The sequence below is a fragment of the Neolamprologus brichardi genome, chromosome 3, assembly GCF_056152115.1.
Source record: "Neolamprologus brichardi isolate AB-2024 chromosome 3, ASM5615211v1, whole genome shotgun sequence".
Lineage (NCBI taxonomy): Eukaryota > Metazoa > Chordata > Actinopteri > Cichliformes > Cichlidae > Neolamprologus > Neolamprologus brichardi.
The window spans coordinates 56,617,204-56,644,963 of NC_142106.1; the positions used below are offsets into that span (position 1 = coordinate 56,617,204).

The following is a 27,760-nucleotide window of genomic DNA, read 5'->3' on the forward strand; positions in this document are numbered from 1 at the left end:
TAGCTGTCAAACAAAACCCAAACAGTCCTGACCCGCCACAATATGAAACAGGGAAGTACCGCCGTGTAATCCATTTATTTCAACAAAGTAACTGTATTCTAAATACCACCTTTTTAAACGGTAACTGTAACGGAATACAGTTACTCATATTTTGTATTTTAAATACGTAACGTCGGTACATGTATTCCGTTACTCCCCAACACTGCCTATGAGCACCACTTTGGCGACAGTGGGAAGGAAAAACTCCCTTTAAACAGGAAGAAACCTCCGGCAGGCTCAGGAGGATACTTGGGTTTCACTGAAGTTTCAGAATAAAGGACCATCATTTACTCAACTGCTGTGTGTTGTTATACATCTGATCGGCATTTATGGCATCATTGGAAATCTGTCCTGACTGTACATGGAGCATATTTACACAGGAGGACAGAAAGTACAGCTTTGTGCTGTCACCTCATCTTTCTACCCGGTTAAAACACACACTGTAACTTCACACGCTTTTTAAAAACAAATGTTTCATTTTTATCTGGACCAGCGCACTTTGGGGAGCTTTTTCTCTTAAATTCGTAGTACTACATCGAGAGGTTGAGGATGAACAATCAGAAAAAGCTCTGACCAGTGGAAATCCAGTGTTTCCACACAGCTCCCACACATGCGGGACAAGCTGCAGCATGTTCCCTGCTACAGAGGGTGATTATAAGGTGCTTAGTGTGTGAGGTCTGGGACAGCTGTCCTACCTGAGGAACTGAAAGAATGTGGAGGGTTGAGATCAGCTTTCAGACACTGAGCAACTCTGATCTGCATCCTCAGCCTGATCTACAGTCAGACAGGACTAAGCTGTATTGATCACTGTAACAGCTCCAGACACGAGACTGTGGGAGCTGAACTGGGCAGCATGTGAAAACGTTTAAAGCATCCTGTAGGAATCTATTTATCAGTTGGGTTAATGAAGCCTTTTCCACCGGAGCTGTCCTAAATACGTTTGGCAGGAGCAGGCGTGTGTGTCCCAAACATGTCTGGAGCTGTCTCGTTGCTGTTCCCTCACTTATAATTACCAAAACCACAAACAGCTTTGTGTCGCTGGTTTCAGAAAGCACCAGTTTATTCCAGCTTCATGCTCTTTGTTTCTGGTGCCACTGATGGAGCTACGAAGGTGTGACAGAGATAACATTCATACTGAAACATATCCAAGATGACAGCTTCTATTACAACAACAACATCAGCTACACTGTGTGGACACTTATTTCATTTGGAGCTGCTTGTTTGGTTTGACATGTTCATTTAGACCCAAAAGTTTATATCAGCATCATGTTTTCAATCGTTTTCATTTGTACTCAGTTCAACACAGTGGGTGGGGGGTCTTTCTCGCAGGATTATTTAGGATGTGACCAGCAGCTTGGGGGAAATGATTATTTGAACCCTTTATAAATGAGAAAGAAATGATCAATCATTCATTTGCATCTTTAATCTTAATGGAGAAAGCAAGAACATCACCCACAAATCCAAACACATCATATAAAAGTTCCAATAATTTGCAGGCTGTGATTGGCTCCATTACAGATGCTCCTGATCTCCACCCAGCAGCTGGAGAAAGCACACCTGATGGTGTTTTCCCCCCCAGCCTCTCCACCACCATGGACCTGACCAAAGACTGGTCAAAGGATGTCAGGGTTGTAGATCTTGTTGGAAAGGTGACAACTGTTGGTGCAGTCATTCAGAAACAGACGAACTATAAAAGAACCATTAATCACTCTCGGTCTGGAGCTCCTGGGAACATCTGGCCTCATGGGGTGTGGATGACCATCAGAAAGATCCTCACTGAAAGAGCTTGTAGAGTTACTTGTAACGCGTTACTGTAATCCGATTACTTTTTTCAAGTAACGAGTAAAGTAAGGGATTACTATTGCAAAAACGGTAATTACCGTTACTTTCCCGTAGGAACGCTGCGTTACTGCGTTACTAAAACCGTGATTTTTTGCGAGAATGTCTCATGACAGTGACGTAAGCGAGTGCGACGTTCATGACAACAGCTGTGTGCAGATCAACAATGGATCATATATCGAGTGCAGAGAGAGTATGAGCGTGCAGCGTTTAAAGCGTGGAAGTACTGACCTTACTTTGAGTTTGATTCCATAAAAAGTGACAAAAACATTAGTGTCCGTTGTGCGTGGGAAGAAAACTTCTTTTTTACAGCGAAAAAAACCCTAAACTTCCAAACAAGCACCGAGTAGCTACGACGTAATGGGAAACTCACAGAGAAACTCGCGGATTCTTCCACTGACCGCTGCACACCTGCACCAGGGTAAACCTCCGCCTACCCCACTCCTGCTTTACAGGTGAAAATAGAGCAACAGGACCGCTAGTCTTTGACTTTATTTATTTTCTGCTGTGTTTTACTTGCATCTATTTGAAAGACTGAGTGTAAACACACAAAATATTTTATTTTATGTGCTGGAATGTGCAGAAAATAGGTTTAAATGTTAAACTAATTTCTTCCAGTCAGAGAATGTTGCAGATAATTAAATGTTTGCTTGATGCATAAAGTTAAAAGATTAAAACTAATAAAACAAGTTTAAAAAGAGACTTTTCCATTTGATTACATTTTGTATGATGGATTATGCAGAAAAAGTAGAATTGGGCTGAAAGATCTATCACTTTATCACCTATTCAGGTTGTAAATCGTGTTTTTAAAAAGTAACTAAGTAACTAATTACTTTTGAAAATAAGTAATCAGTAAAGTAACTGGATTACTTTTTGGGGGAAGTAATCAGTAATTAGTTACTGATTACTTTTTTGAAGTAACTTGACCAACACTGCTGATAACACACTGCGCCATAAAGGCAAACATTTCCATCATCAGTGGCTGATGGGAATCGAACTGGCTTGAAGCAACTCACTGGAGACTCTGCAAATATTTTTGTTGACTAGCTAGCCATTATATGTTCACAGCATCATGAGTGTCATCATATCCTGTTCACTTTATTTCCCATTACCATCCCACCTACAGTCTGATGGTGCCACAGAGGTCAGGGGTCATACTGACACTCTTCATGTATGAAATGCTTTGAACTGAAATGTTTTCACTTCCTTTGCAGCTCCTGACTCATCCTCCCACCTGGCACAGGAAGCCAGGAAGCTGAATCAGCGTGCAGCCAGAGTAAAGTCTAGCAGGGATCCTTTCATTGGCTGAAGAGTTGAACTGAAGCGTTTTCCTGAAGGTCGTCGTGCTCTTGTTTGCTGCAGGCCTGAAGGATCCTCGAGACGTTGGCTTGTGACTGACAGCAATGGGTTCAGCTGTTCGACTCCTGGCCTGGATGTGCCTTCCTCTGCTTTTGGTTGAGATAACCTGTGCATTGCATGGTTCCCTTGTAAAAGTCAACAAGGGGTTAAAAGTGAAACGAGGCCAATCGGCCTACCTTCATGTGGAGGACTTGCAGTTCCACATTCCCCGTCAGAAGGATTCGTGCAAGTTGGAGGTGGTGGTGAATGAGCCCATAACTCAGCGAGTGGGAAAACTGGTGCCTCAGGTAATAAAAGCAAAGCTGTTATTGGACGCCATGTTTCACACTAAACTTCTTATTGACCACTGAACACCCAGTTGTAGTATTTCACATCAAAAGTGAATTTGATCCATTAGTATTTCTTTTAATTGTATAAAAAAAGTAATTATGACATGATGAGTGACGGAGCAGCTACTTAAACATCACAATGAAACTGTTTATATCAGCTTCTCACTCACTATTCTCGCATTCCCAATAATCAAGGGCGTAGATTTGGTTTTGGCATTGGTGGGGACGGATGATTCAACCACCGAACCCTGCCCTGTTTCTTTTTTTTTCCTTTTTGTTTTTGCTTCTTGATAAAAGGAGAAATATACTTGCCTACATATGCTATTCTACATGCTTTTAAACCATTTAAAATTACAATTCATAGTTTTATATGTGAATAGCCTAGCATAGCCTGTAACGTTATTATGACACATTTTATGAGTTAATTTGGCTTTAAGTGACTTACAGGTTTCTTTGAAAAATACTTTCTTATATCCAGGTTCTTCCTCTTTGCTGCCGTCCTCCTCTCCTCCTCGCACCGCTGATAAAACTAAACAGAGCTCCCTGAAAGGCACAGCCAATCACATTGGCCATATTTGTCACATGACGTAGGACTCCAGTAGAGAACGTAATTTAACTCTTTCTGCACCGCTGGGTGAATGAGACGCTGACAGATCTTTTTTTTTTCTTTCTATCGAGTTTGATTTTCTTTACTCGAAGAGATCAAATTATTGGTGGGGACAATTCAATAATCGCTGATTATTGGTGGGGACACATCCCTTTCATCCATGCCAAATCTACGCCCTTGCCAATAATAATGATTATAAATTGATAATCATTTAATCATTAATTATAAACTAATTTAACATAGTCTTATAAAAGCCCAGTGACAAACAACCATGGGACCAGTTTACCCAGTCTGGGATTGAGTTATCTAGGCCCCAGGCTGGATCCAGGTGGGAGCTTGAAGGACAGAGTCTAGTTTGTCTGGCATGTTTTGGAAACTGAGGCAGAGGAGGAGCTGTCAGCTGATCAAACTGATCACTGGTGGTGGGGTGGTGGGGGTGGGACAGGCCCTAACACAGTCAGGGTCTCTGGGAGTCTTTGTTCAGAGGCATCAAGTTCCAGCTCAGGCAGAGTTGCTACAGCATTCCAAAGGAGGCTGGGAACGCTGACTCCAAATGGAGCGTAATCCCCACAACGCTGTGACGCAACTGCCTGCTGGTGTCTGTTGAACTAATGGAAGACACCAGAGGTGAAAGGAGCTGTCAAAAGGAGGAGTGAGGGGTGGTGCTTCCCATCTTTAAGAAGGCTGAGTGAAAGTGTGCTTCAACTGTAAGGGAGATCACAATACTCAGCGTCCTTCTTCCTCCATAGCCTGGCCCCTGATACGCAGCAGAAAATGGATGGATGGGCTCGGTCCGCTCTGGCACGACTCCCCAGAGCCCCAGAAGCCACAGTGGGCTCGTCACCGCTGCCCGCTGTGGCTTCTCCTCCTTGGCTGCTGGGCGACCCCACATCAGCTCCTTCCAGGAAGGTGGCGCAGTAGCCTCTCCGGTGGTTCTCCTTGGGCTTTCACACTCTGGGGGGCCTTTGGATGTCTGGGCCCGGGTCTCCTCCATATCTGCGTCATGCTCTGGGGGGCGGGGCTACGGCTTCCCACACCCTCTAGCAGATGTTACATGGAGAAACCTTTTGAACTCAAGCTCACACACACAGACTTTATCTTCCTTGGCTGCTGCCTTAAAGCATATCGTGCACTGTCCGTGTTGCGTGCTGCTCAATAAACCTACTTACACCTGTGCAGGTTGTTGCTCACATCTCTGTGTTGTTCTCTTGTTTGTTTTCTTTGTTCTTCTTTTAACAGGTGATCCATTGATTTTCTCTTACTGTCCCCTCTCTTTCTCTTCCTCCCTTTCTCTGTGATTCTCTGTCCAATTTGTAACAATTTAAAATAAAGTAAATAAATTAACAATAATAATATAGCATTGCCATATTGTTCCTATTGAAAAATAAATCTTTCCTGGTTGCCAAAGTATAGAACAGAAAAAACTGAATGGACAGTGTTTTGATGTTATTCAGGTGTTGTTCAGACTACCAGAGGCAGATGATCTCTGCTGTTGACAAAGATTCACCTCCAACCGCTCAGTGTGGCCATTTTCAAAAGGTTTTCTTACACTGCAAATGTCCAGTTATAGGTCAGGTCATAGGTCATAGAGATATACTCTTTTGCCTTTATTGAATTGTGTAAAGTTGAGCTAAAGCAGCACCCAGGAAACATTTCTGAAAGGTGCCAAAAATGCTGCAAATAATCTTACTGTGAAAAACTTGAGCTGTATGATGAAACATGTTTGTTCAGTGACGATGGCTTTGACTCATTGTACTTGGTGATTTTCACCTCACAGGTGTTTGATTGTGATTATCTGGCTGATGAAGTAAAGTACGTCCACAACGGCTGCCCACTGTTGACAGAAGACACTGTCAAGCTTCGCCTGTACAGGTAAACATCTGCTTACGTCCTTCATGCAGGTTTTTAAAGAGGCTGTATATTTCACACATGAAGAAACACATTTTTGAATAATTTCCTTTTTACAAGACTCTTTACTGGGACACAGTTTGTTATTCATCTGTGAAGGTCTGTTTTTCTTTGACATCAGATTCACAGAGACAGAGACATACATGGAGGTCTTTGCCATCCATGTAGAAATCATGGAACCTGAGTGCACCATCATCAGGTTGGGGCCAAAATCCCTGGAGGTTCCCGAGTTCTACAGCCTCTCGAATGCTGTGGATGGAAATGTGGTGTCCTTCCACTATGAAAGCAGGTCAAGCTTGGATTGTAGCATCCATCTGAATAGTCACGACACCCATCTGCCAACCCACGGGCAGCTGGTCACAGGGGAACCAGAGAAAGCCACCAGGAGAGGGGATGAGCCGGAGACTTTCATCCATTTGCGTCAGCAGCTGGGTAATCCATGACTCTGGTTGAATATTAGATCCTAAAATCAAAATAAAATAACAAGGAAAAGTCATTTTTATGCTTCACTGAGAGCAGCTAGCAGTGCACGAGGCATTTCATGGACGCCCAGCCTTCATGTTCTTGTGAATACATCTAAAACATGAAATGAACATTGACCTGGACTCCAGGATGACCTGATCAGATGTTGGTGTGACTGAAGCTCACAGAATGGCGAACACACTGAATTATGTAAATGCAAAGTCATTTAAATATACCAATTTGGAGCACCATCACGCAATAACAATATTTTCATTATATTTACCTTTGGCATGGCAGTTACTTGAGGTGTCACACTCAATATAACCAAAATCCAGATGGTGATGTTATGGTTCGGTCATGGTTACGTGTCGTGTCATCATGTAGACAACAAAGCCAGAGCAACGTGTCGATCTGAAGACTGCCTGAAGGGTCTGAAGCTGGTGAAGCTCACCAAAGTTTCCTGTGAGGACTTCCTGGTGATGGGGCTGAGGTATCAGCATACAGACCCTCCGTCTCCACATGTGGATTACATTGCAGTCAGACTGGATCTGAAGGACACCAGGAGTGGCAGCATATATCAGGTAATATACACTTTATATGTGCGTCACTTTAAGTTTCCATGAATTACACATTTGATACAAAATTCTTCTCCTGGTGTGTTTTAAGTCTGAACAGGCCTGGATCCCAGTGCAGATCACTGGTGCAACGCCCAACCAGCCTCCCACACCTGCCTACATGTCCACGTTTGTTCTGGAAGTCGACCAGTTCATCCTTACTCCGCTCTCCACTGCTACGCTGGATGCTGACGACGAAGAAACTCCCAAACAGCTTTTAGTGTTTAACGTCACGACACCTCCTCAGGACGGCTTCCTCACGCATCTGTCTGACCACACTCGCCCAGTCTCCTCCTTCACGTGGCTTGACCTCAATGACATGCTCATTGGATATCAGCCTGCTAACTTCTCTCATAACCAACGCAGGAATTACGAGGTCAGCACATCCAGCTTTGCTGTTCTTCTTTCATGCATTATGTCTTTGTGTCCTGGTGTGCAAAACTTCTGTTTAATTACAGGTGGAGTTTGAAGTTCATGACTTTTATTTTGAGAAGAGCCCACCACTTACTGTCCACATGTCTGTAAGGACTGCAGATACAAACGCTCCCAGGGTGTCCTGGAACATGGGTACGTCATCGCTGTCACATGAGCATTCTGGTTGGTTATAACTAAAAATACAGACTGTCAGGTGATTGTTTTGGTGTCCAGCTGTGTGTGTTTGTCAGTTTCCTGCTGGCAATTTGACCCTAAACATTTCATCTTTCCATCTTTGGTGCTGCTGGTGTCCTCCAGAATGACCAGTTACATTTTAACCATTAACACTTTGGTTTGTAGGTCTCAGCCTGTTGGAGGGTCAGTCTCGTCCAATAACGTGGGAACAGCTTCAGATTGTGGACAACGACAACCTGGATGCCGTTCGTGTCATAGCTGTGGACGGCCTGCAGCATGGACGGCTAACAGTCAGAGGTGCTAACACAATTTATTTATATGGCGCCAAAACACAGCAACAGTCACCTCAAGGAGCTTTACACTGTAAGATAAAGACCCCACAAAAATAGTTAGAAAACAGAGAAAACTCAATCAGATGATCCCCATGAACAAACGTTTTGGTACCAGTGGGAGGGAGAAACAGGAAGAACCAGGCTCAGGGAGGGGCGCGGCCATCTGCTGCGACGGGTTGGGGCTGAGGTGAGGAAGACGGGACAAAGACACGCTGTGGAAGAGAGCCAGAGATTAATAATAACTAACCATTAAATACAGAGATTTGTATAGACACAGATCATTTGTAACTTTCACTAAAGCTGTTTCTGTGATGAACTCTGAAACCTGACTGAAACTCTTCAAATAAACCATTCCTCTGCAGATGAGCAGAAACAGCAGACTTATTTCCATGACAGAAAGTGTTGCAGTGCTAATAAACGAATGGTGTCATTGTGTAGTCTCAGCTGAAACTAAATGAGAGACCTGTTCACATTTCCCATGAGCTCCGGCTCCATCACTTAAGCCGGAGAAAGTTGGTGTTCAAAAATTGTTTGATGTCATCTTTTTGTCCATTTTGTTGAACAAAATGAAATTATGGAAACATTGTTGCATTTCTTGCTTAGACTGTCTGGAGCTGTCTGTGGGAACAGTGTTATCACCCAGCCAGTGTTTTGACCCCCACGGTCCTGTGCACAGTCTCACACGTCACCATTTGGTCATATTTGCGCTGGCATCTTGGTTCGGATGCTGCCTGTATCTACATCTGTTTGAATGTAATTGTTTGATATGATTCCAGGTGGAAAGGGCTTCATGTTTACTGTCAATGACATAAAAGGGGGAGTGGTCTGCTATCACCATGACGACAGCGACTCCACCAAAGACTTCATAATCTTTCGTATCACTGACGGTCCTCATCAGACCCGGCACAAGTTCCCCATCAAGATCCTCCCCAAGGATGACACGCCTCCTTTTCTTATCACCAACATGCTGCTGGAGGTCCCTGAGGGCCACACAGCTCTGCTGCGAGGCTCCATCCTTCAGGCCTCGGACATGGACTCCAGTGATGACTACATCCTCTTTAACATTACCCGCCCCCCTCAGTCAGGAGAGGTTATGAAAATTCCCGGACCAGGGAAAACAGGTCGGAAAATTAATCATGTTTTTATACTTGTATCGTACCGAGCGTCTGTTTGTGTTCTAACCACGTCGTATCATACATACTGGTTTTAATCCAGGTTACCCTGTCAGCCACTTTTTGCAGAAGGACCTGTCTCAGTCAAAGGTTTACTATCGTCATCTTGGACATGAGGTGTCTGATGATTGGTTTGAGGTGGTACTGTCTGATTTCCATGACCCACCCAACCTATCAGAGGCTCAGGTGTGTAGCAGTCTCACCGTAAAGATACTGTAATTTAGTTTGGATGAGGATGTACTATTGAGCGAAGCACCAGGATGCTCTGACACAGCTCAGAGCAGCCTCATTCTTAAGCTAACCTCTAAATGTAGCAGCAGAGAGCTTCACATCTATGGATACGTATTTAAATGGCTCTTGGCTAAACAGGTGAACACAGTGAAATCTTGTTTCCTTGTAAAGTTCATGAAAAAAGAAGCTGAAACTCTTCCCTTTGTCTTTGATTTCACATGATGTCCAGGAACACAGCCCAGAGTGCCACACACAACCTGAACTGGCAGCACATAGGGCGCATATATAACGTATCTCGTCAGAGTCTTTGTTGTTTATTTGCTTGTTTGTTTGGAGGTGGTGATGGTGCACGTGGAGCCGGTTCCCGACAAACCTCCTAAAGAGGTTCCAGGTTCCAGTCGGAGTCTTGCGCTCAAAGAAACGGACGTGGTCCACATCACACGGCAGCAGCTCCACTTTGTAGACCAGCAGTCAGCTGACAGAGAGCTCACGTTTACTGTGACTACTCCACCTTTTTACTCTCGTCCCCACAGGTGAGTCGCCTCAGCTTCACAAACCTGCCGTGGGGAAATGTTCAGTCTGAATTTTTGCTGTCTTTGTGTTGTCGTCTTACTGAGCAGCAATCCAGACGCGGGGAGGCTGTTTCTGGTCGACAGCATACCCAAATTTACCAAAGACGCCAACGCGCCAATGCTGAGGGTCTTCACTCAGGTAAATCTTTATTTCTTAGTCAGGAAGATGTTGTAAGCACATATGTGGTCTGGCTCAAACCTCTGGTTCCTTCCTGTTTGCAGCATGCAGTAAACTTCATGAAAGTAGCCTACATGCCTCCAGTCATGGACATCGGCCCGTACCCCCAGCAAATCCAGTTTGTTCTCTCTGTAACCAACCATCGAGGTAAAACAGTCACTGGGATCTGCTTTAACATCACTGTAGAGCCGGTGGACAACCAGCCGCCACAGGTGGAAAAGAAATTCATCACATTCGTATCTTTTATCACATGCAGCAATGTGAATGCATAAAAGAAACGTGATTACATTCTCCTTCAGGTGGTTTCCAAGCCTCTGACCGTAGATGAGGGAGGGGAGTGCAGGCTTGGCCCTGAACACTTGCTGCTGTCGGATGAAGACTCTTCAGAAGAAGCTCTGCGGGTGGAGCTGCAGAGGGAACCCCAGCATGGGGCTCTGCATCTCAGTGGCCTCCTGATGAAACCAGGACAAAGCTTCACTCTGCAAGATCTGCAAAGGCACAACGTTCGGTCAGACGTCCTGGATCTTAGTTCTGTTTGCCGCCAACGATTTAAAATGCTTTGCATGTCTCTTGCATGTATAGGAATGATTACGTCTTCCTACACTACGTTCTGGATCTTGCACATCTTCTTATACAGCCGATCACCTTTTTCATTTGCACTGCCAGCTTTTGCAGAAACAGTTTATTCGTTTCTCAGGATCATGCAGTCATGTGCTTGTCTTAATGGAGCATCCATGCAGCATCCCTGGAGTTTCCAATCTTATCTTGCTACCATAGAAGCATCTAAAGTAACGTGGTGTAGCTGCTGCTGGATAGTGACAACAGGAGCCTCTGTGAGCACAAGGTGTCATTTTAAGGTGCTGGTGTTCAGGACTCTGCATGAGTAATGAAATGTTCCATCATTTCCTCAACAAACACAATCAATCCAAACCAGGCTAATTGTATAATAGCAGTATTTGTACTTGCTGTTGACTCATCAGTTCATTTTTAGGATCTTAAACTGTCTTCACTCTCGCTCGCTTCTGTTTTTACTGTTGTTCTTCCTCAGTCACCGTCCTCTTCAGTCTCTCTGTAGGTGATTACTTAAACATCTGATTCCATGTTAAGATGACACATTCCAAGTCATATCTGTGTTTATCTGTCACATAGGTACAGCCATGACAGCTCAGAAACCACACAGGACAACATTGAATTCACTGCAACAGACGGGACCAGCTCAGTCATGTTTGTCTTGCAAGTGATGGTAATTACAGAAATGCCCAACATCCGACAGAAAACAGAGAATTTGCACTTGCTTCACCCTCTTTGTCCATTCCCAGGTGAAGCCCATCAATGATGAAGTCCCAGTAGTCGGCGCAGGTTTGAAAGCAGGTCTCAGCTGTGCAGAGGGGCAGGAAGTAGTCCTCACCACAGAGTACATCTACGCCACTGATAGAGACAGCGACAACAGCAGCCTGTCCTTCCTAATTGTGCAGCAGCCGCATCACGGTGTGGTGCTGAGAGAAGGTGCAGTGGTGGACCGCTTCATCCAGGCAGACATCGCTGCAGGGATCGTCACATATAAACACACAGGTGCAAACAGAGAAAGAGTCGTATACCTATTATATGTCATTAGTGTGATGGCTGATGCTGTTGGGTGGATGCTAACAGTAACATCAGGAATTTTATGTGACTGATGTTCTTAGAAACATATTTTAAGACCAGTTTCTCTCATTGAACGCTTGGTAACATCAACATTTTCTCTGATATGACCTCGTCTCATTCTGCTCCTTTTAGAAACCACAGTCATGGGTAACAAACATGTAGCCTCAGGATGTGCCTGTCAGCATCGGTACTCACAGTCTGGAAATCAATTTCAGTAGAGCGCACGTCGTCCCATGTCCTCCGAGTCACCTGCCTCTCAAACACTGTCATAATGATGTAAAGCCCCAACAAAAGCCGGGACGCTGAATAAGACATAAGTAAAATATTGCAATGATTTGTAAATCAGACAAACACACATTTATTTCAAATATATTAAACACATTGAAAATATGAGAAATGTATTTAATTCAATGAAAGAAATGAATCTTCTCTTGTAGCAGCAGTTGATGCACATCTGGAGACTCGGTGCTGAACTCTGAACAGTCCAAAGCTCTTCTTTGTCATGTTTGTTTCAGCATTGACTAGCGCTGATTTTGGTCTCGTCTTTGGATCACAAATTTCTTCAGATTTTCAAAATCTTTTGACGACATCCTCCTGAGACCCAGACTGTTAGTTTATCTTCCCTGTCTGTGTCTTTTGACCTATGTGAGCTACCTGCTACAACAATGATGTTTTATGTGGCCTCCAAAGAGGCAGAAATCACAAAAAAGTTAAACTGAAAGAGACTTTTTCCTTTCTCAGAAGGATATTATGTAGATGATGGTGGTGAGGAGGACCCGACGTGCAGACAGGGAGGCGGAAAGTAAACTTAGATTTATTGTTAGTATTACGGCAAAGAAAGACACGGCTCAAAGTGGCAAAACTGAGAATACAAACAAACTAAGCAGGCAGAACACACAGTGTGGACATCCCAACACAGAGATAACACAGGGCTTAAATACACAGCAAATCAGGGCTAACGAGACAGGGGAAGCAAAACCTGATTCAATAACCTGAGACACAGAAAGTAAAACAGGAAACATAACGGAGATGCAGACTTGACGAGGGGATACAGCAGAAAGCAGAAACCAAACAAAGAAACCAAAAGACTAGAAAAGATCAGTAACATCAAAATCAACATGAATAATGTAAAAACTGTGGGTGGCATCCCCAGGTCTGCTCACATCAGGGCTATTATAACAGGAAGCATGCAGACTGAGACATGGACACAGAACAGGAAACCAGAAACTATCACTAACAAAGAATAATCCAGAGTCTCCGTGGAAACAGAAAACACTGCGTCACCCTCGACTGATTCCCGTCTGTGGTCTCCCACCCAGCTGTCAAATTATCAGCTCACATGATATAAATATTACTGAGGTGTGACAGAGACGCAGCTGCTCCTCTAACGGTTCTTATTACATTTGTGGTTTTAGAAGTAGAGATTGGACTCGCCCCTCGCCATGACACCGTCACCTTTGTCATTTCTGACGGAGAGGCGGAGACGCTGGCTTTATGCTGCAGTGGAGGGAGTCCTGTCAGGACCAGCAGCACCGCTCACCTGAGGCACACTCTACCCGTGTACGACCTGCACATCACCGTGTTTCCTGTTGACAGCCAACCACCTACGCTAGAAACACGTGAGCAGCTCAACTTTAGTCACTCAGGGAAAAGCAAAATGTACTGTGTTGATATCGACGCCCTGTTTGCTTGTTTGTAGCAGACATCTTTAAAGTGAATGAAGGTGGGACGGCCCCGATTACTGTGGCTCACCTGAAAGCCTCCGACGTGGACACAGTGCTGGACGAGCTGGTCATCAGCCTGACCTCCCCGCCTCAGTTTGGCTACATTGAAAATGTCCTCCCCAGTCCTGGATTTGAGAAAAGCAACACAGGAGTGAGCACAGGTGAGCGTCTCGCTGCGTGTGACCACAGACTCAACGAGGACTGTTTGATGTTTATTTCAACCTCGTTCTCTCAGCTTCTTTTTCCTACAAAGACATCACTGAGGGTCATGTCAACTATGTGCAGTCCAGACATCAGGGGGTGGAGCCAACAGCCGACCACCTGATGCTCTGTGTATCAGACGGCAAACACAGCTCCGCCCACGTCTCTTTCTACATCATTATAAACCCCACAAATGATGAAGTGCCAGAGCTGGTGGCTCACAACATCACGGTAAGCTTTTATCAACTCTTATTGATCATAATACTCATGACTGTTCGTTAAACATGCTCATTACGTCCGTTTATGTAAAGGTACAAGAAGGACAAATGAAGCGGCTCGACTCGTCCGTCTTGCATGCGACGGATCTGGACATCCCCAAGAACGTGTTGCTCTTTAGCGTGGCCACACCCCCTCGACACGGCAGCATCATCGCCCGCAGCAGCGGAGAGCGAGAGAAACGAGAGGCCCAGCATCAGCTTCCTGTGGTTGCCTTTACTATGGAGGATCTTATAAATGGTATTGTTTACATGTTAAAGCTTCAATTATGACTGAAATAGTTTATAAATGTTTAAAATTACTACAGATGATCCAAACGAGCCATATCTAACCAGCTGCACATCAACATGTGGTCTTTCTGTTGTGCATTCAGACAAACAATAGTTTTATTAGTTTGATGCAGCGATGAGTGGAGGGTAAATAGGAATATTAATATTGGCCAAGTTACAAAAAGATCCAAGACTTGAAAATCTGGAACCTTTAAATCTGAACAAAAGTTAAAACTACATGAAAGATATTTAAATAAACTCTCATGTTACCGAATACAAAACCCACTATTGTGCACATCTGATTAAAAATGAATAATTGAAATAAATAAACATCTTTCACTGAGTCTAAACAACGTGCTCGTCACTGTCCAACAGCTGTGGGTGTGGCGTACATGCACGACGACTCTGAGAGCGTGGAGGATAGCTTCACCATCCAGCTGACTGACGGACGGCACCACGTCCTGAAACAGGTGACGGTTAAAGTGCTGCAGGTGAACGACGAGAAGCCCCATCTCATCAGGTAGGACCAACATTTCCCCGTTTAAAGTCGGTGCAGATCGATGGTGAAAAAAGTGAACGTTGTACCGAGCTTGTGTCCTTCAGGAACGCCGGACTGGACGTGGAGCCAGCTGAAAGCAGACTGATATCCAGCGCGTCACTGTTCGCACAGGACCGTGATACCCCTCCTTCAGAGCTCATGTACATTTTTGAAAGTGTTCCAACCCAAGGACTGCTTCAGCTTAAAGTTAGTGCAGCATCATTTTATTATATATACAATATATCAGTTTGTTTGGTGGAAGAAGATATTAAATGTTACATTTTTGCATAATAAGTCTGAAGCAACTTGAACATGGAGAGCCTCTGATGTACAGCACCGTCCACGTGCAGCACGTTTTAATTTAACAGCTGCTTTTGCCAACTCTGTTTTTGCACTTTTATTCTTTTCCTTTAAGTCCATGTTGTTTCTTTACATCTGTGTCTTAAGACTTAAGGGTATCGACCATTACTCCCTTACCAAGGAGGGAGCTGCTGTGTTCCTAACTATGTCTCATCTGATCTCAGGAAAATCAGGGCTGGGTCACACTGGCTGCTGGGAAGAACTGCACCCAAGAAATGGTCGACATGAACCTTCTACGTTATGTAAACACCGGCCGTCGGGCTGCTCAAAGTCAGGATTTCTTTGTCTTCCATTTGCTGGATGGAGAGAATCAGTCACCCTCACAGCACTTCCAGATCTCCATCAAAGACCTAGACAAAGGTATCGCAGCTTCGTTTAACTTGTGTAGGTTCCTGATCAATGACGAACGTTCATCCTGCTCAGCGTCAGTAAGCAGAAGTCATACCAACTGTAATATTTTAAAACACTGATGTGGGATATAAGAGTCAAAGAATCTACTGACTACTGGAAAGATCTGAGAGACTGAATCAGGGAGAACACAGGGCTTAAATACTCACAGGAGTAATCATGGGATGGGAGACAGGAGGAAACACACCTGGGAGGAATCAGGGCTGACGAGACAGACGTAGGGCTGAGGACACTCACATGAGACAGAGACCTTCAGAATAAAACAGGAAACTCACATGCGGAGACACAGACCGAGAAACACAGACTTTACAGAGAGGGAACACCCGGGCAGAGAAGACTAAACACAGAGCAGAGGGGGTGCAGAGAAACACGAGGACCAAGGGAGCAAACCAAAGAACCATAGAAATCACAAATGAACTCGACATACTACAAAAAATCACAAAGATCTGAAAACGCTGGGTCGAAATGACCTGTGACAGTCTATATGTCAGCATCTCCTCCTTTGGCCAGCTTATTATCCCAGCAGGGTGTGTGGTCACGGGTGTAGGTGTTGATAATGGGGACAGAGCTTCTCCCTGGAACAACACTTGATGGTTTCACATTCCCACTGAGTTCCTGAGGAAGCCTCTGAGGCTCCTGTTGATCTTGTAGAGCTTTGGGATCCCAGGATCCAGCTGTGAGTCACAGACTTTCTTACAGTCAAATCAGCAGTGCACAGGTTGGTCAGTCTGGTCAGGCTGCTCAGTCTACCAGTAGCTGGGGTTTCACTCCTCAGCCCCTTTCTGTGCTGTACTCATGTCTTGACCCATGTGCCTGTTCATCTTAGCCGCTATGAGGCCTGACAGGAGCTTCCACGTGGTGCTGAGGCAGGTTATCGGCCAATAGGATGTCTGCCACGGTGATGGTTACGGGACCCTGTATAGGAAGGTTGCTGTGGTCTGCTGTTAGATCCATTAGCCACTCAGCATTGCTGTTGTGTCTTCTCCTGTTTGCTCTTCCGGTATTGCTCCGTCTCCAGGCTTGGTGTTCTCATCTTCCTCCCCTGCCACTGAGGTTATACCATGGATGGATGTTTCCTTGGAGTGTAGCTGGTTTATTCTCCTGCCTTCTATCTCTCTGCCATACCTCTTCAAATGGCAGACTTCAATGTCTCGATGCCGGCAGCTTGCTGTGCTTCTTAGGCACCCCTTTCTTCATCACACCTTTTAGCCAGTAGTTGGCTAACGTCCCTCCGTGCTCCCTTCACCTTAGCTGATGGCCTGTAGTCTCCATGGAGGACACTGCTCCTTGTTGCTGTTCATCTTGCAGCCAAGCATCACCGTGGTCTCTGCTGCTGGTGTAGATCAGCTGGTTGGTTTCAGTGATGGTCACAGCAGGGATTGTACATGATGCTGCATTCATATCGTCTAGTAAACCTGCAACTATACCTAATGCAACCACAGCATACAGCCACCTAATCTCAGTCCAACAAAACAATATTTTAGTCATTCATGTAATAAATGCAAATCTGAAGAGAGAAAGTGTCTGCAGTGAAGTCACACCGTGTACTTCTGTCTTTTTAGGAAACATCGTCATCTTTGTGAAACCAGTGAACGTCAGCCATGGAGATCGTATCGTTCTCACCACCCATGTGCTGCTGGCCACAGATGGCACAGACCAGCCAGAGGAGCTTCTGTACGTCATCACCAGCCCACCTGCTCATGGACACTTAGAGTACATGAAACATCCTGGCATCATCATTTCTACCTTCAGCCAGATGGACATAGCAGCCAACCTGGTGGCTTATGTTCACGATAACAGAGCCAGCACGCCCAAAGAAACTTTCCAGTGAGTCTGAAACGCTGTCTGAGATTAAGGAAAGCTTTTTCAAACGATGCTTCGTATTTAACTTTGACCTGCAGCTTTTCTTAATGAGACAGTGGGATTCACTCAGTTATTGGTTGTTGGACTAATAACCCAAACTGGTGTTGAATCAAACAGCACATGGGACACCCTCACCCTTAAACCTGGTTCTGTTGGAGGTTTCTTCCTGTTAAAAGGGAGTTTTTCCTTCTCACTGTTGCCAAAGCACTTGCTCATAGGGGGTCATATGATTGTTGGTGTTTCCACTGTTTTCACTATATTATTGTAGGGTCTTGACGTTACAATATAAAGCTCCCTGAGGGAACTGTTATTGTGATTAGGCACCATATAAATAATCTTACATTAATTTGAGCTGAATCGAATTAAACTGTCTGATGAAAGCTAACCTCCCAGCCAATAAGAATGAATCACTTTGATCCCATTACACCTAACACCCATCCTTTGCATTTCTTTTGACAGGTTTATTGTGAGCAATGGTAAAACTAGCCTAAATGGCAGCTTTGAGATCGGGGTGGAAACGGTGGATCGTATCTTACCATCTCTGTCCTCCAACAAAGTCCTCACGGTGCCCCAAGGATCGTCCATTATCCTGGGTCCAGACTACCTGTCTCTGTCAGACCCCGACACTCCTCCCAGCACCCTGACATTCGTCCTTTCACAGCCTCCACAGTATGGCAGACTAGTTTTAGCTGGTGAACCACTGAGCACAGGCTCGAATTTCACCCAGAGAGACATAGAGGAGCTGGAGGTGGCATATCAACACGACGGGGGGCCGTCACAGATAGACCGATTCTCCTTCACGGGCTCAGACAGCACTAATCGAGGGTTCCTGCTGGACGGGCAGCTACACAGAGAGCCTGTTTTCTTCATATTTCAGGTAGGTTATAAGGGCTGGGCTTTGGCTGTGAGAGATGCTGTGGTTGTGCCATGATTGTGTTGGAAACATGTGCACTAAGACAAACAAACACTGGTTAGCTGTTTTATCCACACAGCCGAAACACAACGCTGTGCCATCTCTAGCTGTGTGTAATTTCAGATCAGGCCTTTGGATAAGTCGCCTCCTGAGGTTGTGAAAGTGCTTCCCCTTTGGAAAGCAGAGCCTTTAGCTGATGGCCGATACGGCATCTTCCTGTCATCCCAAGACCTGAAGGCTCGAGACAGCAACAGCAGAGAAGAAGAGCTCATATTCTGCATAGTTCGTCCACCACACTTTGGTTTCCTAGAAAACATTACCACAGGTAAGGACGATCTTTACACTTTAGCTTTGAACCAGAAACCTGTAGCCTTATCCTTCTTACTTTGTGCAGGGGGGTTTGTGCCACAGCGCTTCTTGCAGATGGAGCTAAACAAGAGATCTATTGTGTACATCATCAGTCTGGACTCGGAGTCTGTCTCAGACAGCCTGGAGTTCACAGTGTCCGACCTGCTGGGGAACACAGGGCCTCGTCACCTGTAAGAACAATACTTTAAATAAACAGTGTCGAGTTCGTCCTGTATTAACTTCGTTCTTTACAGACTCGAGTTCAGGTGGTCCAGGGTGGAGCTGCTGCAGACCGAGACGTCAGCCTGTGAGGAGCAGGGAACGATCTCACTGGACATCGTTCGTCGGGGGAATTTGGCCGTATCGTCATATATTTCTGTCAAGGTTTGCATTTGTTACTGAAACTGACGCGTAGCTAGGATTTTTCTAATTCTAACAATGGTTAACTAAGACATATGTTATACGTATAGTTTCCACTATGAGGTGACTGTTGTTGTGAACTGGTTCTACATAAATATGTAGGTGAAAAGAGATCTGTGATAACTGAGCTACAGGACATTTAGCTTGTATGCAGATTGATGAACATGTGGTTCTGCAACTTGTGTCTTTATTTAGGTAAATGAGGTCACTGCAACAGCTGGAAAGGATTTCCTCACAAACCCATCTGCACTCGTCCAGTTTGATCCAGGTACGTGTTTGATAGTCGAGACAGAAGGTTTGTCTGTCTGCAGGGTCAGGCTAAAAGTCCCAGTTTATGGAGCAGAGTTTGAGTCCAGGCAATGAAAGAAAGTCATTAAAGTTCAGTGAGGATCTGGAAGTTTGATGATAAGTGGCTGGAGGCCGTCTTTCACCCACAGTCTAAAGACGAGCTTGGATCCAGTCACGTGAAAAGACCCAGTTAAACAAACATGAAAAACAAGAAATATAAATACTGAAAACTGAAAATACAGAAGTGGAAGATCCGTCACGCTAATCGTCCAAAGAAAAGAACAAACCTCCCCATCAGACACAACCTGATGATGACGTTCTTCTAATTGTGTTGCGACTGAATTTCTTATTATTGCAGCAACAGTTTAGTGCGACGTGTTAACGGGTCCTCCTCAGAGATGGGAACGAAAGCCTCGTAGAGAAGCGGTTCCCAGTAGTTTCATGTTCCTCTGGCTGCCTGTTTGTTCCCCTTATTAGTTCCACTTGTGCTACAATCAGCTGATTTCAGTTTATGTGCTGGAGGAAGAAAACAGTGACGCAGTTTGTGGATTGTGTTAAAGCATAATGCAGATATAAACACTGTGTGTAGGAGTGTCAAAGCGAAGGTGGCAAACTGAGATTATCCAAGATCACCTCGAGGAGGCTGACGAGACCTTTGAAGTGCTGCTGGTCTCTCCTGAAAGCACCGTCATTGGCAGCATCAACAAAGCTACGCTCACCATCAGAGACTCAGCAGGAGGTAAAAATGAATATTTTGCCACAAATGACGGCATTTGAGAAAGACTTATCTTACCCTCGAACTAAAACCACAGGGCAGTGCAGGCTAGACCAGAATCAGGAGGCTCCTGTTCTTGGAGGACAGGAGATTCAGTCCAACACGTACCCTCAGCATGGATCCATACACCTCGAGAAACTTCCTCTTGGGACAGACTCCATCATCTGGACCCGTGGAGACAGCACCTCCAGGCCAGGAGCAGGAGTCCCCAAAAAGAAACTCAGAGTCAGAGGCAATGCAAAGTCAGTAAGTACATCCTGTAAGCTCTGCTGTTTGAATGTATTATATATGAAATCGCTGCAGTTTAATCTTTTTGGCGCGTGGGTAGGGATGCTCCGTAAACTGCTGCTCTGTCTTTTTCTTTCAGATTGCACCGTCATCAGTTTTTCACAATGGAACAGACACAGTTTACACAGTAGGTAGCACTGCCCACTCCTACCAATGAGACTTCTGAAAGTTTTCACTTCCATTGCTTCTTCAATTTCAGTATCATGGCATCATCCAAATGCAAGTAGAAGACGACACCTCACCATCCAGGAAGGGCAGAAAGGCAAACATCCAGGTGGTTAGCAGGGGGGCACCACAGCATCGGACCCACCCTCACAGAAACATCTTAAAACCTCAAAAAGCTGGCGTGGCGAAGGGACATGTGAGTACCAGCGGGTTTTCTTCCCCCTCGAACTCCATCAGCTCGGCTTTTAGGAACGCTGAATCGTTTTGTTTTGCTTTTATAAAAGAAAAGGAAAGAATCTGCTCATGCTTCTGCAAATTCACACTTCGATCTCCACCAAGCACTTCAGCTGGAGAACAGCTGCTCACACTCACATGTTGTTACGGCCGCTGGACCTAAAAGCACACACAAAAGTGTAACACAAAGCGAGTCGTTTATTAGGCTGAATACACGAATGCATAACAAGAGCATAAGCAAACCGAGAACATGAAACACGTGCAAAACGTTAGTGTGGTAATCTGAACATGAACATGAGCGGTAGCCTGAAACATCCTGAGATGTAACATGAAGTGGACAGATGACGTGAAATACACAGGAGGGTAATGAGGGAAGTGGAAACGCTGGGGAAACACAGCTGACACAAACCTGACGCCACACAGGAAGCAAAACTAAACACACGAAACATGGAAACACAAGACTTTCAAAATAAAAAAGGAAACCTGGAGAGACGACACCACGAGCTTGACAAACATGAAACACATGACAGACTGGAGACACACAAGGGGAGACACATGAGAAGAGACGAGGGAGACACAAGCACAAACAGGAAAAGAAAACAAGGAAACATAGAAGAAACTAAATAGATTTAAACTCAACGAACCCCAAACTAAAAGTAACACAACAAGGTCACATTATTCCAATAATAAGAAATCAAAAATCCAAAATAAACTCAAAATGCTGGGTCACAGACGCAGACTTACAGTAGACTTTACGTTCTTGTCGTTCAGGTGTGTGCACCTTTAGGGTGGCACGATGTGCTAGCAACGCGGTGGTAGCTCTGTTGCTAGTGCGCACACTGGACCTTCTGTTGCTCCACACACTGTGAAGTACGTTGCATATTATTGTGGAGCAGCACTATAATCTGTGTGAATGTTTGTGGGTCACAGACTACAGCTGCCAACCCCGTCCACAAACCCTGTGTGCCAGGACTTAGAGGCCTCCTTCATTTTAACCAAGCTACCAACGAGCTCTTTCACTGCAACGGTGTCTCCTGGAAAGCCTGGGCACCAACTGATCAGGTGCTACAGCTTCACAACACCAACACAAGCCATGCACATTAACCTGATAACACGTGGAAACTGAAAAGCTGCAGATCTAAAATCATCTTTCCTGTTGAAACAGATGGTGAGTGCTCAGATGTGTCCTCAGGGCTCCACCTTTCATGGTGGTTATTGCTACACCCTCAGTACTGAACCCAAGCTGACATGGAGTGAAGCAAACAGGGCCTGCAGGGAAAGGTACAGTTGTGTTCCCACAAACACTTTATGCATTACAAACACGATGAGCATGAGGTGCTTCTTTTCCTTCCTAATGGCAGGTTTAAAGGAACACTGGCCAGTGTTGTGTCTCGAGCTGACATGGACTGGCTGTGGGACTTTGGTGGAAGGAAGCCTTTCTGGATCGGTACGTGTCCTGTTTTTACATGTGTGAGTAAATGTAACCGTGTCGCTGGTGTCGGCTCCTCATTTGCTTGTAATGCATTATAAATAAAAAATCCCTCACTGTGTAAAAATGGACTTTCAGTTTAGTTTAATGTGTAAAGTTTAAAGTGAACTGGACACAAAGTAACTTAACATGTGACTGGAACATTCGTTAAGTTTAATGAACCTTAAAAGAAACATTTTTGTATCCAGTGCAAAGAATTCTGTGTAACTAATGTGTTTAAAATATAGTCGTCCAGAGACAGGGTGCTGGTTTAGTTCAGTGGGCTGAGCGGTCCACGTATGCAGCTGCTCACCCACTGAGCTAAACCCGACGCTGCACATCTGTATGTTGTGTTTGCAGGGAGTGGCGCACCTGCCGTCTCGTCCAGGGCCAAAGCCCCCACGTTTCTGTGCATTTTTTATGCAGAATGTAACGAGCTCGTTTTCTCTGTTGCGCCAGGTCTGAACGACAGGGAGGGCCGAGGACGCTGGGAGTGGGCCGGAGGCGAGCCGGTCGGCTACACCAACTGGAGAAAAATGCCTCTTCAGCCAAAAAAGAAAGAAAGCAGAAAGTGTGTTCTGGTTTGGAGGAGGGCAAAGTGGCAAATCAGGGAGTGTAAGACGAGCAGAGGTCATCGCTTTGTCTGCTCCGTTAAAATCTGAGTTCAGCACCGTCCAGTCCAGCGCGGTCCGACAGCAGTGAGCTGTGACGGACATCAGGACATTAGACTGCAATTAATGGCAAATGATCAACAATAATCAGAGTAAAGTTACTAAAACTGTTGTTTATAATAAGATTCACAACCTGTTTACAATTAACACGTGAAAAGATATACATAAATATGTAAACGTGTTTAGATGAACTGTGTGAATGAAGCTGAATCCGTTCATTTATTTTCCTCATTAAAAGACTGAATCATGTAAATGTGCTGATATTGTATTTGTGTGCAATTATAACTGACAGCAGCTCTGCTGTTGCATTATAGACTTTATTAAACACATATTAACAGAGTTAATGTTATTGCACCAATAAAAACAGGCTTTGTTTGTCACGAGCTGCTGCTGTCGTTTTTCTCTTTTCAACATTATCTCTGCTGCTTGGACCCGAGCCAGCGCTGCTGTTATTGTGATTATCCGCATCATGTGATCAGCAGGCCGGGTATGAAAGGAGGCCTTTTATACGAGCGGTAAGCAGTTCTCAGAGGCTGGTATGCAGGCTACATCTGATCCTCCTCAGCTCGGTGAGTCCTGATCAAACTGAATATCTGTGCTGCTTTCACACTAACAGGCTGCTCCATCTACACGAATCAAGAGATTTAGACACATTTTGGCTTTTTTTTAATGGTTGCTGGTTCATCACATGCTGAACAGTGTTGCAACAGACCGACTGAAATCAGTGTTTCATGTGCTTGACATTAAATCCACGATAGCGTTGAAATAAAGTCTGCAGCAGTTTGATGTTTCGGGTCCTGTTGCTGACATCATTGATTTTGTTCCCATATTGTTACTTTGAAAGGGTTTTCCTGTTGTTTCCTTTCAAACAGTAAAACGTGTTGTTGGTAGCCTACCATCTGTTTAATCTGCTTTAGTTTGACTTTGTGTCTCCAGCTGTAAAATGTTTCGACTCTTCACACGTTCTGTCTTCATGCTGCGTTACTGATTGAAGCACAAGTTTCCCTTGAATCCTGCCTTCTGTAACAGCACATACAGCATGTATGAATATGCTCTCCACACACTGACACGCTGTCTGTACGTTAGCTTTGTGGTGACGGTGTAATTTCCCGACTGTGCTGAGAGTCGATAGTGTTTGAGGGAAAAACAACATTTCTTCCAGAAGCATCCAGACTGCTCTGCGTCACTGTTACCCAGCTGTTGCTTTGCTGTTTGATCATCTGACTTCTAATCTTGATCACTGCCAGCTGGAGGAACAGAAGACACTTCAGTGCTGGGCCATGGATCATCATGCGTCAGGCCAACAAAGTCATCACAGCCACGCAGCACATTTCCAGTGGCTTTCCTTTGCGTACCAGAGCCTCACAGAGATCCCTTATGAAACCATCCTGACCCAGACAGACAGCCTGCAGGTGCTGGACCTGAGCTACAACCTGCTGGAGGAGTATCCTTTTGCAGCGTGCCGACCCTTTGCTAAGCTGTGTTTGCTTATAAATAACTAAAAAGAAAATATGTTGAATAATATCTGTGTAGTGACAATAACTGTTACCAACTCTAACTTTCACCTGGCTGCTTCTGCTCTTTAGCAAACATCTTCAAATAGATGATGATCCTGCTTTGGTTTGTAAGTGATGCACATCGTCAATAAAAAGTTGATCGGTGTTTCAGTGTAAGAAGAAACATTGGATGCTGATAAACAGTCTGTAGCAATCCGCCCGGCAACAGTTTATTCGTATTAATAAAGTTTTTCATGTAATCACAGTTTGACTGTGGGCAGCAAACAGAAGGATATCAGTTATTATGGACGTGAGGCTCCTGTGGTAGGATGCTGTGGGGGTGTCAGAGCTTCCTCACTGACGTACAAGCCTAGTGTCCTTCACTCAGTCCTTATTGGAACCCGGCTCTGCTGGGCCGCCTGGAGAAGCTCAGCACTCTGATCCTGGACTGCAACAACTACACGTCTCATGTCAAGTTCCCCTACATGCCAAGTGTCACCACAGTGTGCATCAACAAGAACAAGATCAACAACCTGCCTGTTTTTGTGGAGGAGATCTGGAGAAAGTTCCCCAACATCAGGTGAGCTTCTTCTCTCTGACTGAGGCGTCTGTGCTGTTGCTTCTGCCTCACGTGTTTCTGTCTAACCGCAGGATCCTTAGCATGATGAACAACGAGGCAGCACCCAGCTACTTCAACGGAGGCAGTCTGACTCAGTACACAGACTACAGGTGAGCGTGCAGCTTTCTCCTGACAGGTGCAGTCGAGCAGCTGCACAGTGTGTAAACGTCATATTATCAGTATGTGCTTCATACAAATATGTGCTGCACACAGCATAACGACCTGTGTCCTTCTGTTACCACCATCACCACATGATGTTTATATAAACACTACATGCAATATCTAGTCATGCTGTCTGTTGTGTACAGCGCCCCCATCTGATTCATCAGTGCAACAACACAAGGCCAAGACGTCCTGTGTTAGAATAAACAGTCAGCATTTTGTTTTCATGGTCAGCTGTGCGTACACTTTGACCTGACGAGCACAGAACTACAGGAGGTCAGTTTAGCACAAACCTGTGACATCATTAGCATGCTGTGTGTGTTTGTGCTGTGACACCTGCAGAGGATCAGCTGCTGTGGGCAGCTCGCTAACTTCAGCTCTTAGAAACACAGCTATGGTTTGAAATATTCCTCTAACAGACAGAAGTGACACTCTAAGCATGAAACACGTTTACTTTAAAAACTGTGTCAATAAAAATAGAAACCTGTGTTTTCACAGTAAAACAGAAAAACAAACAGTTTTGAGATGAAAACAGTAAACACGTGGTATCCAAGGAAACCAGACGAACGCTGTCTGATGACCACAGAACGGTTTCCTGCTCCGTGTTAAATGATGAACACAGCAATAACTCTGCATGTTCACATAAACAGCAGATCCTTCTTTGCATCTTCAGTCTGCACCTGTGTGTCAGCTGTTCCTGAGTCTCACAGTCATGCATCAGTATCGGCTGTTGGCCCTCACGCACAGATTTTTCCATGTCCTTGAAATCTTTTCATACTGTGTGTAGATGATGAGATATTCAAATTTCACATTGAGGAACAATATTCTGAAATTTTGCAGATGCAGTTTTTTACCCCTTCCCATCATGTTGTGTTACTGTTGTCAGTGAACCACAACGGCTGCACACTGCTTGTCCAGCTGTTTCTTCTTACCATCACTTTTCAGCCACTTGCTGTTTTCTGTGTTTTATGATGGGTTTATGATATTTGCAAACCACTGTCTTTGTGTTTATACGTAAGCCCATCTTTGGAATGACTCAAACCAAAACAGTCCGAACATGTAAATGTTTTGTGGACATTACAAAGACATTGTGCCTTTAACAGAGCTCAGCATGTGTATTATAATACCAGTGCTGTTCAAATGGTTTTTATGGGAACACCACCCACTTTCCAACATCCTCAGTGGAAGAAACATGACAGCCTGCCACACTGCAAAGAGGAACAAGAAGAGCACTGCCAGCGCCCTACAAAGTAACCTCCAGTAGGCCACTGGTGTGAACGCCTCTGATCACAATCAGAAGGAGATTTCACGAGGGCCTTATCCCCTCTGATGTGCTCACTGCCTGCTACAGAGCACCCCGACTGACATTTACATGCTCTTCACAGATGACAGCAGATTTCACCCTGAGCACAGATGTGACAGATGTGAAAGGCTGTGTTGTTACAGGCAGCACATCGTTGGTGATGGTCTGTGGAGGCATATCTATGATCATCCACACACAGATGTCTAACTGCCTCTCAGGTATTGGCATGAATTTCTTGGAGTCATTGTCAGACCCTATGCCGGTGCAGTGGGCCCTGGATACTTCCTGGTGCACAGCAGCACCTGTCATCACGTGGCAAATGCAGGTAGTTCCTGGAGAAGGAAGGATATGATAGCTCTGACCGGCCACTGACCTCCATCCAGTGGAACCCATTTAACCCATTTAAGAAACTTTAAACTTGTAAGACGAACCAGAATGAGCTACAGTTTTAAACTGTCACGGGTTTACTACAAGTTTAAACAGCTGATTTCATGACAGCTGTGATGATTTAAAAGGTTATGAATAACCACAGTCGGTCTGCTTTTTCTCTAAGAGTCTATCTGCGGTGCGTTCACACATGCTGGCCCTGTTGTTGCTGACTGCCTGTCTTGCTTTGCCTCTTCAGACTCTATGTGATCAGTCAGCTTCCAGGTCTGGAGATTCTGGATGACACGGAGGTCCTGGAGAAGGAGAGAGCCCAGGCTCGGAAAACCTACCGGCTACAGCAGAGCGCTCACAGCAGCAGAAAACGGAGAGAGGACTCGTCCAAGAAGCACGCTCGCATTCAGAAAAAGCCCAGCAGCATTATGAAATGAAGACTGTGTCGCCCGTGTTAATGTTATTATTGTGCGTTATTGTCTGCTTGTATTAACATTCATCTAAAGCTGTGGTTTGTGGACATGTATGTCTGCTGGGCTTCATCTGATGAAAAACAATCAATAATTAACAGGAAGACGTCGATAAATGTGCAGTGAGTAGCTCTTAATGCAGAGCACCTGTTTTACTGAATGAGCAGTGTTGGGTAAGTTACTTTAAAATAGTAACTTAGTTACATTACTAGTTACTTCTATCAAAAG

At 44.9% G+C, this 27,760-nt stretch overlaps 2 protein-coding genes across 4 annotated transcripts; both read left to right on the forward strand.

Moving 5' to 3' along the window:
* Positions 1–3,128: 3,128 nt before the first annotated feature.
* frem1a (Fras1 related extracellular matrix 1a) lies at positions 3,129–23,484 on the forward strand. Of its 3 annotated transcripts, none has more exons than XM_087837881.1 (36): positions 3,129–3,524; positions 5,951–6,045; positions 6,203–6,513; positions 6,928–7,124; positions 7,210–7,533; positions 7,616–7,724; positions 7,932–8,063; positions 8,875–9,219; positions 9,314–9,456; positions 9,838–10,034; positions 10,122–10,212; positions 10,296–10,463; positions 10,551–10,759; positions 11,401–11,494; positions 11,571–11,823; positions 13,311–13,514; positions 13,595–13,780; positions 13,855–14,051; positions 14,132–14,336; positions 14,741–14,885; positions 14,969–15,110; positions 15,428–15,623; positions 17,234–17,498; positions 17,994–18,411; positions 18,571–18,772; positions 18,842–18,986; positions 19,050–19,179; positions 19,411–19,483; positions 20,093–20,242; positions 20,316–20,524; positions 20,646–20,693; positions 20,766–20,927; positions 21,896–22,027; positions 22,131–22,246; positions 22,327–22,412; positions 22,893–23,484. In XM_087837881.1, the coding sequence occupies exons 1-36, from the start codon at positions 3,282–3,284 to the stop codon at positions 23,093–23,095; spliced, it is 6,525 nt and encodes a 2,174-aa protein (XP_087694007.1). In that variant the 5' UTR covers positions 3,129–3,281; the 3' UTR covers positions 23,096–23,484. The 3 variants fall into 3 exon arrangements, 2 of the variants coding, with proteins under 2 accessions (XP_087694007.1, XP_087694008.1); XM_087837882.1 differs by having other exon boundaries at positions 13,598–13,780; XR_015718525.1 differs by lacking the exons at positions 20,093–20,242; positions 20,316–20,524; positions 20,646–20,693; ... (3 more) ...; positions 22,327–22,412; positions 22,893–23,484 and having other exon boundaries at positions 18,859–18,986; positions 19,411–19,477.
* A 109-nt stretch (positions 23,485–23,593) lies between these two features.
* LOC102780681 (leucine-rich melanocyte differentiation-associated protein) lies at positions 23,594–27,739 on the forward strand. The gene is made up of 5 exons (XM_087839435.1): positions 23,594–23,673; positions 24,352–24,548; positions 24,989–25,180; positions 25,252–25,329; positions 27,310–27,739. Exons 2-5 carry the CDS (start codon positions 24,385–24,387, stop codon positions 27,497–27,499), a joined length of 624 nt encoding a protein of 207 aa, XP_087695561.1. The 5' UTR covers positions 23,594–23,673; positions 24,352–24,384; the 3' UTR covers positions 27,500–27,739.
* The last annotated feature ends 21 nt before the right edge of the window (positions 27,740–27,760 follow it).

What these genes read in the sequence shown, in the direction of transcription:
- LOC102780681 (XM_087839435.1), top strand. Translation starts at nt 24,385, where the DNA reads ATGGATCATCATGCGTCAGGCCAACAAAGTCATCACAGCCACGCAGCA. An exon ending in AGCTACAACCTGCTGGAGGA is followed by an intron (nt 24,549 to 24,988) that starts GTATCCTTTTGC and finishes TCCTTCACTCAG; the next exon opens with TCCTTATTGGAACCCGGCTC. An exon ending in AGAAAGTTCCCCAACATCAG is followed by an intron (nt 25,181 to 25,251) that starts GTGAGCTTCTTC and finishes GTCTAACCGCAG; the next exon opens with GATCCTTAGCATGATGAACA.
- frem1a (XM_087837881.1), top strand. Translation starts at nt 3,282, where the DNA reads ATGGGTTCAGCTGTTCGACTCCTGGCCTGGATGTGCCTTCCTCTGCTT. An exon ending in TTTTACTCTCGTCCCCACAG is followed by an intron (nt 10,035 to 10,121) that starts GTGAGTCGCCTC and finishes CTTACTGAGCAG; the next exon opens with CAATCCAGACGCGGGGAGGC. An exon ending in AAGGACTGCTTCAGCTTAAA is followed by an intron (nt 15,111 to 15,427) that starts GTTAGTGCAGCA and finishes ATCTGATCTCAG; the next exon opens with GAAAATCAGGGCTGGGTCAC.